Here is a 12,236-nt window from a genome sequence, read left to right as displayed (position 1 = left end):
TGTTTAATTCTGTCTGAGGATGTCTTCAGCATGAAATGATCATTTGGACACAAGTGCACAGACGGAGTCGAGCTGTTTACTGCTGATGAGGAAGGAAAATAGTCCGTTGGATATTAATACAAATTCATAAGCCTGAAAACAATGTAAATACACTGCGAAATTGTTTTAAATTGGTTATTTTTCATGTTGCATTAATGGTTGTCATTTGATTCAAGAGAACTGCGATCTGTACATCAGTAATCGGCTAGTAAGTCTTTTCTGGGATCGATTGGTAATGGCTTCTTTCTCTACCAGGGGGCTTTCGCGCGCTCTCTCCTCATTACAAAACTAATGCACAAGAGAAGCATCTCAAAATCACCCTCGTCATTCTTTCCTCCGTGTTTTAAGGTAATGGTGATCAAAACATGATATTTTATACTCTGTACGTTGTTGAGATATTTTATAGGTAGTCTTTCGTTATTTTGTGAGCTTCAGAAACATTTTATTATAGATTTTTAGTGGGTAGGCCGCGGTTTTGAGCCTCAGTTGCACAATGGCCATTAAGCTAACGGCAGGAGCTACAAACGTTTCTATTGTTATCTATTTTGTACAGAAACATGTTCAGATACAAATAGTAAGCACTCAATTGTTATTTTTGGGTTATTAATTAGCTCTTTGTTCCACTGTGTGACATTGAGCAGTACGCAATGTGAATTACTTATGTTCATTTTTCATTGCATTAAACTACTGCATGAGAGAATCACTTGAAAATCACTCGTAATTTCCCCTCTGCTTTCAGGGGTGTAACATAACTGTGCAATACAGCTGCAGTGAGCAAAGCTTTGGATGTCCAGTTAAGAAATTAAAATACTAAAGCTAAGTAGGTGAAGCAAGCATGCAGTTAATGACTTTTTTACACCACAGTACACTTGGCATTAGGGCTGCCAAGATTAGTCGACTAGTCATTATTACGTCGTTTATCAAAATCGTAGACCACTAATTTAATAGTCGACGCGTCGTTTGAAGCTTTGTAAGATCCTGAAAGACAGGAATAAGCAGTAGGATTTAAGAGTGTAATAACGGACTGAAACAGAAGATGGCAGCAATGCATGTTCAAGGATGCCACCTGCCGTTAAAGGCAAAAGAAGAAGAAGCAGTCTCCGGCATCGTAGCTCTGTCCAAATTCAGGGGCGGCATCCTTCTGAGGCCGCATTTGTAGGCCGATTGCGTTACAGCGACGCGACGAAGGCTCCGACAAATGCGTCGTCCTTTTCCCCGGATTTGGAGGATGGGTCATGCTAGTGCAGTAAGCTGTGCGTCCAATGGATGCATGGTCTGATCAGTCAACTAATCGCAAAAATAATCGGTGACTAGTCGACGATCAAAATGATCAAGCCCTACTTGGCACTGGTCATTTGTATAATAATTCTTACATAATGAGTGAAACATATGTTTGATTTATTGTAGACAGTTGTTCCCATGCTTATTTTGAGAAAAAGTCAACACGTGAGATTAGTTGTTTCAAGAAAAACTGCCATGGCTGCTGTACCCTCTACAAAATGCCTTGTTTAGATGAGTTAAGAGTGTAACAAATTCGTCCTGTTTAATCCACAAGGGCAGGGGTGTCAAAGTCCTGAAACTTTTACATGTGTCCCTGCTGCAACACACCTGAATAAAATGAGTAGGTCATTAGCAAGAGTCTTGACTACATGCTGAGGTGGGAACCCCTAAACCTCAACATTTTTAACTTAACATTCAGCAATTATTTCAACTCAAAACGTTCAGTTATCAGCATTCACACTGCAGTTTCTTCAGAAAATGCATTTTCTAGTTTGAAATAAATGAAAGTGTTGGGAAAAAAATGTACTTCAACAATAAAAATGCTTATATTGTGCCACGTTCATTCATGAGCTGCTATAACATGAATCTAATGGCTGAATTGTCACCTCAGTATGCAGTCAGGGCTCTTGCTAATTAATCTAATTTTATTGAGGTGTGTTGGAGCAGCGACACATGTAAAAGTTTCAGGACCTCAAGGACTGGAGTTTTGACAACTGTGCACAAGGGTGTAACCAGCGTTATCATGGAGCGCTTTATTATTATCTCAAAAGGTACTATACCAATAAAGTTTTACCTTACTTAAATCATCGCCACAAGGCATTTCGTATAGGCTAAGTTACTAGTTAACAAGGTTAGCTAGGTCACAGTTTTAACTGCATATTGTAAATCAAACATAACAAACCCTGGCACTGATGAAATAAGCATTTATGACTTGTTGTTGCCTCCCTTCACAGATGTGTCTGTATCAGGATGGGTCTAAACAACATGGTGTAAATGCAGTTGCTGGTGACCTCATTTCCTGTAGGAGGTGAACAAGAGCAGAGATCTGTTTCCCTTCAGAGCACAGAGGTTGTTTCTGTTCAGAGAAAGTCAAACTGTCTGACAGTCACTGAGAGACGGTGAAACGGCACAGCACATGAATCAAATGGATCAAACAAAATTCTGCTGTTCAGTCTGTTTGGATCTACTGAAGGATCCGGTGACTATTCCTTGTGGACACAGCTACTGCATGAACTGTATTAAAACCCACTGGGATGGAGAGGAAAACAGGAAAATCTACAGCTGCCCTCAGTGCCGGAGGACTTTCACAGCGAGGCCTGTCCTGGTGAAAAACACCATGTTAGCAGATTTAGTGGAGGAGCTGAAGAAGACTGGACTCCAAGCTGCTCCTGCTGATCACTGCTATGCTGGACCTGAAGATGTGGCCTGTGATGTCTGCACTGGAAGAAAAGTGAAAGCATTCAAGTCCTGTTTATTCTGTCTGGCATCTTACTGTGAGAAACACCTTCAGCGTCATTATGATGTGGCTCCATTAAAGAAACACAAGCTGGTGGAGCCCTCCAAGAAGCTCCAAGAGAACATCTGCTCTCGTCATGATGAGGTGATGAAGATGTTCTGCCGTACTGATCAGCAGAGTATCTGTTATCTCTGCTCTGTGGATGAACATAAAGGCCACGACACAGTCTCAGCTGCAGCAGAAAGGACTGAGAGGCAGAGAGAGCTGGAGGTGAGTCGACAAAACATCCAGCAGAGAATCCAGGACAGAGAGAAAGATGTGAAGCTGCTTCAACAGGAGGTGGAGGCCATCAATCAGTCTGCTGATCAAACAGTGGAGCACAGTGAGAAGATCTTCACTGAGCTGATCCATCTCATCCAGAAAAGAAGCTCTGATGTGAAGCAGCAGATCAGATCCCAGCAGGAAGCTGAAGCGAGTCGAGTCAAAGAGCTTCAGGAGAAGCTGGAGCAGGAGATCACTGAGCTGAAGAGGAAAGATGCTGAGCTGAAGCAGCTCTCACACACAGAGGATCACATCCAGTTTCTACACAACTACCCCTCACTGTCAGCACTCAGTGATTCTACAGACTCATCCAGCATCAATATCCGTCCTCTGAGCTACTTTGAGGATGTGACAGCAGCTGTGTCAGAGGTCAGAGATAAACTACACGACATTCTGAGAGAGGAATGGACAAACATCTCACTGACAGTCACTGAAGTGGATGTTTTACTGTCAGATCCACCAGAGCCAAAGACCAGAGCTGGATTCTTAAAATATTCATGTGAAATCACACTGGATCCAAACACAGCATACAAAGAGCTGTTATTATCAGAGGGGAACAGAAAAGCAACCTTAATGAAACAAAAACATTATTCTGATCATCCAGACAGATTTACTTCGTATAAACAGGTCCTGAGTAGAGAGAGTCTAACTGGACGTTGTTACTGGGAGGTGGAGTGGAGAGGGAGAGTTGATGTAGCAGTCGCATACAAGAATATCAGCAGAACAGGGAGTGTGAATGAGTGTGTATTTGGATGTAATGACAAATCTTGGTCATTAGATTGTGACAACAACAGTTATACATTTTGGTACAACAACATCCAAACTCCTGTCTCAGGTCCTCAGTCCTCCAGAGTAGGAGTGTACCTGGATCACAGAGCAGGTATTTTGTCCTTCTACAGCGTCTCTGAAACCATGACTCTCCTCCACAGAGTCCAGACCACATTCACTCAGCCGCTCTATGCTGGACTGTTGGTTTACTATAGTGAAGATACTGCTGAGTTGATTAAAGTGAAATAGACTGAAGTCTTTCATATTGTGGGTTTAAATCTGTGTTTTAGTTTCATTTTATTTTCTCTCCATCATTTCTGCACAGAGATCAGCTGTCAGTCAAACATTATGGGTGGTACCTCCACATCTTCTAGTTGTTCTCTTGATGTTTCTGAGTTTTTAAAGGAGATCTTTCCTGTGACTGTTTATGGAGGCTATCACTGCTCATCATCATTTTTGATTTACTAAAATATTTCTCCACATGAAAATGTAAACTTCTCTATCCTCTAAATGTTTCTGGAATATTTGTCTTGAAAAATGTCGACATTTCTCTTTATGAGTATGGCAGACCATGTGTGTGTGTTTGTGTTTGTTTTTGTCAAAATCATCAAACAAATGAGGAAAAACTGTGATTTTAATGAATGAATTCGTATATTGTGTTGATGTTTTATTGTGTGAATAAACTGGAAGGTTTGACTATAAATCAAACTTTGAACAAAGTCTTTTCTTCTGTCTTCATTCCAGGATCTCACTCAAATCTGATGCAGAAAATATGAAACTAATCTGAGAGAATAACTGAAGCAGTTTTCCTCCTGAAGCATCACAAAGTTCAGAGTTCATGTTTAGAGCAGAAGATTCAGCAGTCGCTCTGTGACCTTTCAACTTTCTTCACTAAAACAGCTTCATTACAGAGAAACAAGTCACATTTTCTTCATGTTCTTAAGTCCTTTAAAATGTTTTTAATGGTCCTTGAATGCAGCATCAGTGTTACAGGTTGTGACTCCTGTGAACAAACTGACACAGTGTGATATTACACATATTTAAATCTGTCTTTACTGATGATGTTGAAGCTGCTGAAGGCTCAGTTACGTTTTGTCTTCCTGCAGGTTAACAAGTGAAATCTGAAAGTGATGCACAAGAGGGCGCCTTCATCCTGCTAACAGGGATGTAGAGGAGGTTAAAGCACCTCAGCTCAGTTTGTCCACATGTTTTACATTCTGCCATGTTTTTAGGCTGAATAAAGCCTTTATCATAAAGTGCACTGTGTCATAGATCCTGGTAAACTGGATCAAAGCATCATTAGTTAGATTAAACTCCAAACTAAATAATTGACTAACACTGTATCAGCAAACACCATGGTTTAACATGAACAGTAAAAATCTCATAAAATGACTATGTGGACTCTCTTAATATGTTGTCTGTCATCTACAGCGCCTCTCTGGGGGTGATTGCAATAATACACGTCTTTTTTTCCACACCTTTTCTGGTCCCTGTAATTTCACTTTGTTCCTGACGTTAACATTTTCATAGCACCTGTTAAAAATGTGACTGGCTGAGTCAAACTCTTTCATTTAGCTTGGCTCTCTAACTTTGCTAAATAAAGTTACAGATCCAAGCCTTTTATTCCTCTTGAACGAAAAAAAATCAACAGCTTTGTAAATGCACCATATGGGCCACATTTAAAACCACAGTATTACTCTTCATAACAAGAGAAAAATAGGTCAGTTTCAGCAGAACAACTACATCATGAAACAGTAATGGTGACGACAGAGCAGCTGGAGGCTGCTGTCATTTATTTGTATTCATGATCATTTTGTCTGAAGATCTCAACATGAAATGATTCGATCAGCTGCTGTGTCTCATTTCTTACCAGATGTTGACTCTGATGCACTTTTGTTTAATGCCGACTAAAAGCAGTGAAGAAGAGCTTCAGCCCTCAGACATTTCACTTTGGACAGAAGCCTCCATAAAAAGTGACTCAGACACAAAATAATAATAATGAAACTCCAAATTTAAAACCAGGACTTGTTAAAATTTATCACCCATGAGACTTAAGGACTCTTTGACCTCCAGCAGCATATTTTGAACTCATGTTTTATGTCATTCTCTGGTCTTTTCTAACCAAGAAAATATGATAAACATTTAAAAAGCTTTCATCTACAACAGTGGTGAAAAATAACCACACCTCTGTCTTCATGAACAAATTAGTGTGTGAGGTCAGAGGGCCACATCCATCAGCATCATTGGAGTTTCAGGGTCTCATCTGGTGGGTCTACAGTTTGTTAATGTGTGTTCTGACAAAAAGATCACTTTCATGTTCCTAAAGAGGACACGTACACTTTATGTGCTTATTTTGTACTCTCTTTATTTTCTCTATGCTTTTAAAAGTGTCACATAAACAGAATTTCCAGTTTTTCTATTTTTCATATATTTAATCTTTCCCTTTAACAACCAATGTAAATTCATTAGTGCTTTGACAGCACAGACTGGAGTGTTTTTGAGGCCACAGCTATAGACCTGATGATCTCACCGGTGCTGTAACATCTTCCATCAGTTTCTGCGCCAAGTTTTCAGGTAACGACCCTGCATCAATGTGGAGAGGACTGCAGGATATCACCAACCACAGGAGACCATCCCCCCACACCAGGGAGAACAATCAACTGGTCAAAGACCTGAATGTTTTCCTGCAGGTTTAACGATCACATCTTCACACCCCTCACCCTCTCCAACCACATCACACACCACTTCCCACCACCACCCACCCCTCCTTACTGACTCACCATCTACACTGTGAAGAAGATGTGAGGTAACTCTTCAGCAGACAAAACACAGGTAACAGACAGTGAGTCACCCTCCTGCCCCAAAGTCTGAGCTGACCAGCTGGCTCCCATCATCACACAGATCTTCAGCAGATCCCTGGACCTGTGTGAAGTCCCCTCCTGCTTCAAGCACTCCACAATCATCGCGGTCTAAAAAAAAAAAAAAACCCTCTGTCACTGAGTTAAATGACTACAGACCTGTCGCCCTGTAGGACATCACAGCCCCCACTACCAGACCCCCGGCAGGATGCTTACTGGTCAAACACTTAAGCAGATATATATGTATGTCATCAAGTTATATTCTCAAGTTCTGTATTCATAATAACCAGTTATCCATCCCTTATTTACTCCATTATTTATTCCAGTATCTTTGTACACATAAATATGTTATACATGTTGTTGCTGTCTGTTCGTTTTTTCTGATAAGTTTACTGAAAAGCAAAGAAACAGAACCCATTTCCTTGGATGTGTGCGCAGAATCAGAAAGACTTTATTTATCCCCAAGGGGCAATTAAGATACAACAGAGCAGCATGGCGTTGAAGATAAGGGCAGGGCAGATACAGGCAATAAGAGTGAGATAATAAATACACAGAATATACAGTATATACACAGTTTTAAAATTACACAGTTTTAAAATTAAAGTGACTGAATAGCTGAATAAATAACTGAGTGACTAAACGTGAGTAAAGTGTCAGCAGCACAAAAAGAGTGTAGTGTAGTTTATGTTTCTGGTGTGGGAAATCGTCTTATCGGCTGGAGTTAAAAAGCAGGGTGGCTCTCCTCCTCTCGGTCCTGCAGGAAATGCAGCGGAGGCTTCGCTCAGAGAGGAGCCGCTGAAATGCGGGGTGAAGAATGTGAGAGGGGTCGTTGATGATTGGGCTGCCCGTCTAAGGGCCTGTTGGCTGAAAAACTGCCAGAGTTCTGACAGACAGGCCAACTTTGTCACAGGTTTTTGGCACATACATGGTAATAAAGATGATTCTGATTTTATAACTTTAAAATCATTTGTCTTTCCTCTTCCTCCGTCAGCCTTTTTTTTAATATTTCAGTTTTACAGTAAAAAATAAATTAAACATCTCTTTTCACGATGTGAATTCTATTTTCATTTTATCTTCAAATGAAACTGCCACTTTAAGACAACCCGTTCCCGCTCAAACTGCGCATGCTCTGCGCATGCTCGTCTTCACGCTCTCCCCGTCGCCGATCTACAAGTGTGAGGATGGGTGTAACCAGCGCGTGACTGCGTGAGCTGAAAGGTTCCATTCAAACGCAGATCTGCGGCTAAACAGAAACCAGAGGAGGAGGGTTTGGTTTGAATCGGAGCGCACACACGTGTTTCTGTCCACACTTACGGGGAGAAATGGCAGAGAACGGCGTCCTTCTGGATAAAAAGACCTGTTGTTTGATCTGTTTGGATTTGTTAAAGGATCCGGTGACTGTTTCCTGTGGTCACAGCTACTGTACCAACTGCATTAATTCCCACTGGGATAAGGAGGACAGGAATGCCACCTACAGCTGCCCAAAGTGCAGGAAGTCCTTCACAGCGCGGCCTGACCTGGCAGCAAACACCACGTTAGAAGAGTTGGTGGAGGAGCTGAAGAACAGTGGACTTAATGTGGGAATGAACGGTGACGGTCAGACCGAGCTGGGGTCAAGCAGGCAAAAAATCAAGCAGAGAATCGAGACCAGACAAAAGGACGTGAAGCTGCTTAAGCTGGAGGTGGAGAAAATCAATCTCTCTGCAGATAAAGCCCTGAAGGAGAGCAGGAGCGTTTTTGATCAACTCACCCAGCAGATCAAAAAAAGAAGCTTTGATGTGATGTATCGGATCAGATCCCTGCAGAAAGCCGAACAGAATCGAATCAAAGAGCTTCAGCAGGAGCTGGAGCAGGAGATCACTGACCTGAAAAGGAAAGACGCTGAACTGGAGGAGCTCTCACACACAGAGGATCACAACCAGTTTCTGCATCGCCTTCCTTCATTCACTCATCCACCTACAGAGTTACCCAGAACCAAAATCCTTCCTCTGAGCTTCTTTGGGGAGGTGACAGCAGCTGTGTCCAAGCTCAGAGCTAAAGTACAGGACATCCTGAGGGACACCTGGGTGGATGTTTCACCCGTGGTTGATGTAAACCCACAAACAGAGCCAAAGACCAGAGCTGACTTCTTAAAATATTCATTCCAAATCACGCTGGATCCCAACACCGTAAACACACAGCTGTCATTATCAGAGGGGAACAGGAGAGCGACATTAATGAGAGAGGAGCAGTCTTATCCTACTCACCTGGACAGATTCATTAGGTGGAGGCAGGTCCTGAGTAACCAGAGCCTGACCGGCCGTCGTTACTGGGAGGTGGAGTGGTGCAGGAAGAGAGTCACAGTGGCGCTGGCATACAAAGATATCAGCAGAGAGGGGTCCATGAACGAGTGCGCGTTTGGATTCAACGACAAGTCCTGGGCGCTGGAGTGTAACTGCAGCAGCAGCTACAAATTCATACACAACAGCGTGAAAACAGCCGTCTCGGGCCCGTGGACGTCCCGGCTCGGAGTGTACCTGGATCACAGTGCAGGTGTCCTGGCTTTCTACAGCGTCTCTGAAAGCATGACTCTCCTCCACAGAGTTCAGACCGCATTCAATCAGCCGCTCTATGCTGGACTTTGGTTCAGTGGATATCACAGAGCCACTGCAGAGTTCATTGAGCTCGGAGCATAAATGAGACGACCTGCAAGATTATTTTTTTTCTTTTTATCATCATTGTTACATTTCAAGAATAAGAAGTGGTATTCAAGACTTGCAAGTATCTAGAGACACAGTATTCTATGACAACAGTGACTTTTTATTTCACCTCCTCCTCCACACCATCATCATCATCATCACCTATGACCTTTTAGTCTTTGTTTTGTTTTTTTGGTAGCTGAAGAGTTTAGGAAATGCTGTTTAGACTTATTATGTAAAACAGAGTAAAGTACAAAGTAGATTTACTCACGGCAGTAAAGTAATGCCTGAATCTGCTATATTTTTATATATGAGTCCTGAAACTGATGCATCCAAGTGGAAGCAGCAATTTAATTTGTGTCTCAGTGGTTTGATCTGCTTTATGTAGAGTTAGATTTTCAGTGGGTTTGCAAAGAGAAACAAATGGATGAGAGGAAATTTAAAACAGTTCTGATGCCAGATTTTCTTTTCGTGTTTTGTACGGTTATATAATCTCTGTGGATCATTTGATAACTTTAAATGTCTTTGTTCCTACTTGGAGTTATTGGAGCTTTTCATGTTTTTAATATGACTTCGTATGTAAATTGTTCCAGACCTGCAGCTAAGATACTCGAGTATCTTCAAATATGAAGCTGAGTATTACTTCCATACTTTCCTCCACTGCTGATGACCTTGTTACCTGCTGCTTCCTGTTAATGATCAGCCTCAGTTCTGATAGTAAACTGTTGTCTCTCGTTCTGTCAGGTTGTTGCTCAGTGACGTCTTGTTTTCATTTTCAAATGTCTTCTTTTAACTCTTTGCTTTTGTTTCTGGTTTGTGTCCTCGAATTTTACAATTAAATTTTAAATGCATCACGTGTGTTTCATCATTGGATGTTTATAGTTGTGACTCTTTGATTTGCTGTGTTGCTCTTAAGCAGTATATGTTTACAATAAGTTAGTATCATAGTATACCACACAATATGAGTACATTTGTTTAACTGAAGTTATCACTATTATCATTCTCACTGTTCAGATCACGTTTTTCATGTAAAGATGGAAATAAACACTGAGTCAGAGTGTTGCTGCTGGTCAGTCAGTATATTAACAGAACATGGTTCATAAAACTGCTCCTACAACTGTTTTTGAGTCATCTTTAAAGACGCTTGTCTTTATTGTTCTGTTTTTTGTGGTTCGGCACTTTATAGTGAGCCAGTTTTTTTAACTTAAAGATACTTTGTGAATTTAATTCAGTCATTCGGCTACTGAAAATCAAGAAAGTCTCCTCTTTAAGTTTAAAGACTTTAAAGTCTCCTCTTTAAATCCCTCCATTTTTCTGACTGTCTGGACTCTCAATCCAGAATAAGTAAGTTGTTATACGGTGTTGAGGACAATGTACAGATCCTGAGAAACAGACAGGCTGTTTGACAAAAGGAAGGAGGCCATTTGTGTTCAAGTAGAGAAACTATCGCTCTGTAGAGGAGGAGGGCAATAAGTGCTGTTCTTTCATCACTTCCCAGCAGTTTAAAACACCCACAGGCCTCATCATGTGATGTTATTTGTGCTTTGTGGTTTTTTTTGCCCGCATGATGCCACATCGAGGACATCTCGTTGTCATGGATGTGGGACTGGATTTATGACAACCGAGGGCTCATCTTACAGTGTCTCACAGATTCAGTGCAAGAGGATCACACAATGCATTTTTATTCATTAGATAGAAGATAGAAGTTTGCTGAACATTTTAAATAATTTAAACAAACTGGTGTTTTGTGTAAAATTACAGTAGGATGCAAAAGTTTGGGCAACCTTGTTAATAGTCATTATTTTTCCTGTATAAATCGTTGGATGTTACAATAAAAAACATCAGTTAAATATATCATATAGGAGACACACACAGTGATATTTGAAAAGTGAAATGAAGTTTATTGGATTTACAGAAAGTGTGCAATAAATGTTTAAACAAAATCAGGCAGGTGCATAAATTTGGACACCACATTTTTTGCAGAAATTACAGCCTCTAAACGCTTCCTGTAGGTTCCAATGAGAGTCTGGATTGTGGTTGAAAGGTATTTTGGACCATTCCTCTTTACTAAACATCTCTAGTTCATTCAGGTTTGATGGCTTCCGAGCATGGACAGCTCTCTTTAACTCACACCCCAGATTTTCAGTAATTTTCAGGTCTGGGGACTGAGATGGCCATTCCAGAACGTTGTACTTGTTCCTCTGCATGAAAGCCTTAGTGGATTTTGAGTAGTGGTTCGGGTCGTTGTCTTGTTGAAAAATCCAGCTTTGTCACTGATTCCTGGATATTGGTCTCCAGGATCTGCTGATACTGAGTGGAATCCATGTGTCCCTCAACTTTGACAAGATTCCCAGTCCCTGCACTGGCCACGCAGCCCCACAGCATGATGGAGCCACCACCATATTTTACTGTAGGTAGCAGGTGTTTTTCTTGGACTGCTGTGTTCTTTTTCCTCCATACATAACATCCCTTGTTATGCCCAAATAGCTCATTTTTAGTTTGATCAGCCCACAGCACCTTATTCCAGAATGAAGCTGGCTTGTCCAAATGTGCTTTAGCAAACCTCAATCGGCTCTGTTTGTGCTGTGGGCGGAGCAAAGGCTTCCTCTGCATCACTCTTGCATACAGCATCTCCTTGTGTAAAGTGCCTGAAATGGTTGAACGATGCACAGTGACTCCATCTGCTGCAAGATGATGTTGTAGGTCTTTGGTGCTGGTCTGTGTGTTGACTCGGAATGTTCTCACCAATCGTCGCTTCTGTCTATCCGAGATTTTTCTTGTTCTGCCACTTCGAGCCTTAACTTGAACTGAGCCTGTGGTCTTTCATTTTCTCAG

At 41.4% G+C, this 12,236-nt stretch overlaps 2 protein-coding genes across 3 annotated transcripts; both read left to right on the top strand.

Moving 5' to 3' along the window:
• Positions 1-255: 255 nt before the first annotated feature.
• On the top strand, positions 256-4,483 carry LOC113011167 (tripartite motif-containing protein 16-like). Of its 2 annotated transcripts, none has more exons than XM_026150576.1 (2): positions 256-387; positions 2,274-4,483. In XM_026150576.1, the coding sequence occupies exon 2, from the start codon at positions 2,456-2,458 to the stop codon at positions 4,112-4,114; it is 1,659 nt and encodes a 552-aa protein (XP_026006361.1). In that variant the 5' UTR covers positions 256-387; positions 2,274-2,455; the 3' UTR covers positions 4,115-4,483. The 2 variants fall into 2 exon arrangements, with proteins under 2 accessions (XP_026006361.1, XP_026006362.1); XM_026150577.1 differs by lacking the exon at positions 256-387 and adding an exon at positions 395-859.
• A 3,562-nt stretch (positions 4,484-8,045) lies between these two features.
• Positions 8,046-9,398, top strand: LOC113010758 (tripartite motif-containing protein 16-like protein). The gene has a single exon (XM_026149965.1). It carries the CDS (start codon positions 8,046-8,048, stop codon positions 9,396-9,398), a length of 1,353 nt encoding a protein of 450 aa, XP_026005750.1.
• Positions 9,399-12,236: the final 2,838 nt, after the last annotated feature.

The sequence above is a fragment of the Astatotilapia calliptera genome, chromosome 18 (genome assembly GCF_900246225.1).
Source record: "Astatotilapia calliptera chromosome 18, fAstCal1.2, whole genome shotgun sequence".
Lineage (NCBI taxonomy): Eukaryota > Metazoa > Chordata > Actinopteri > Cichliformes > Cichlidae > Astatotilapia > Astatotilapia calliptera.
The sequence above is the reverse complement of the archived record's forward strand: the minus strand, read 5'-3'. Positions and strand labels throughout refer to the sequence as shown.

Bases quoted from the DNA above. Each gene is read 5' to 3' on its own strand.
- LOC113011167 (XM_026150576.1), top strand. From the start codon at position 2,456: ATGAATCAAATGGATCAAACAAAATTCTGCTGTTCAGTCTGTTTGGAT.
- LOC113010758 (XM_026149965.1), top strand. From the start codon at position 8,046: ATGGCAGAGAACGGCGTCCTTCTGGATAAAAAGACCTGTTGTTTGATC.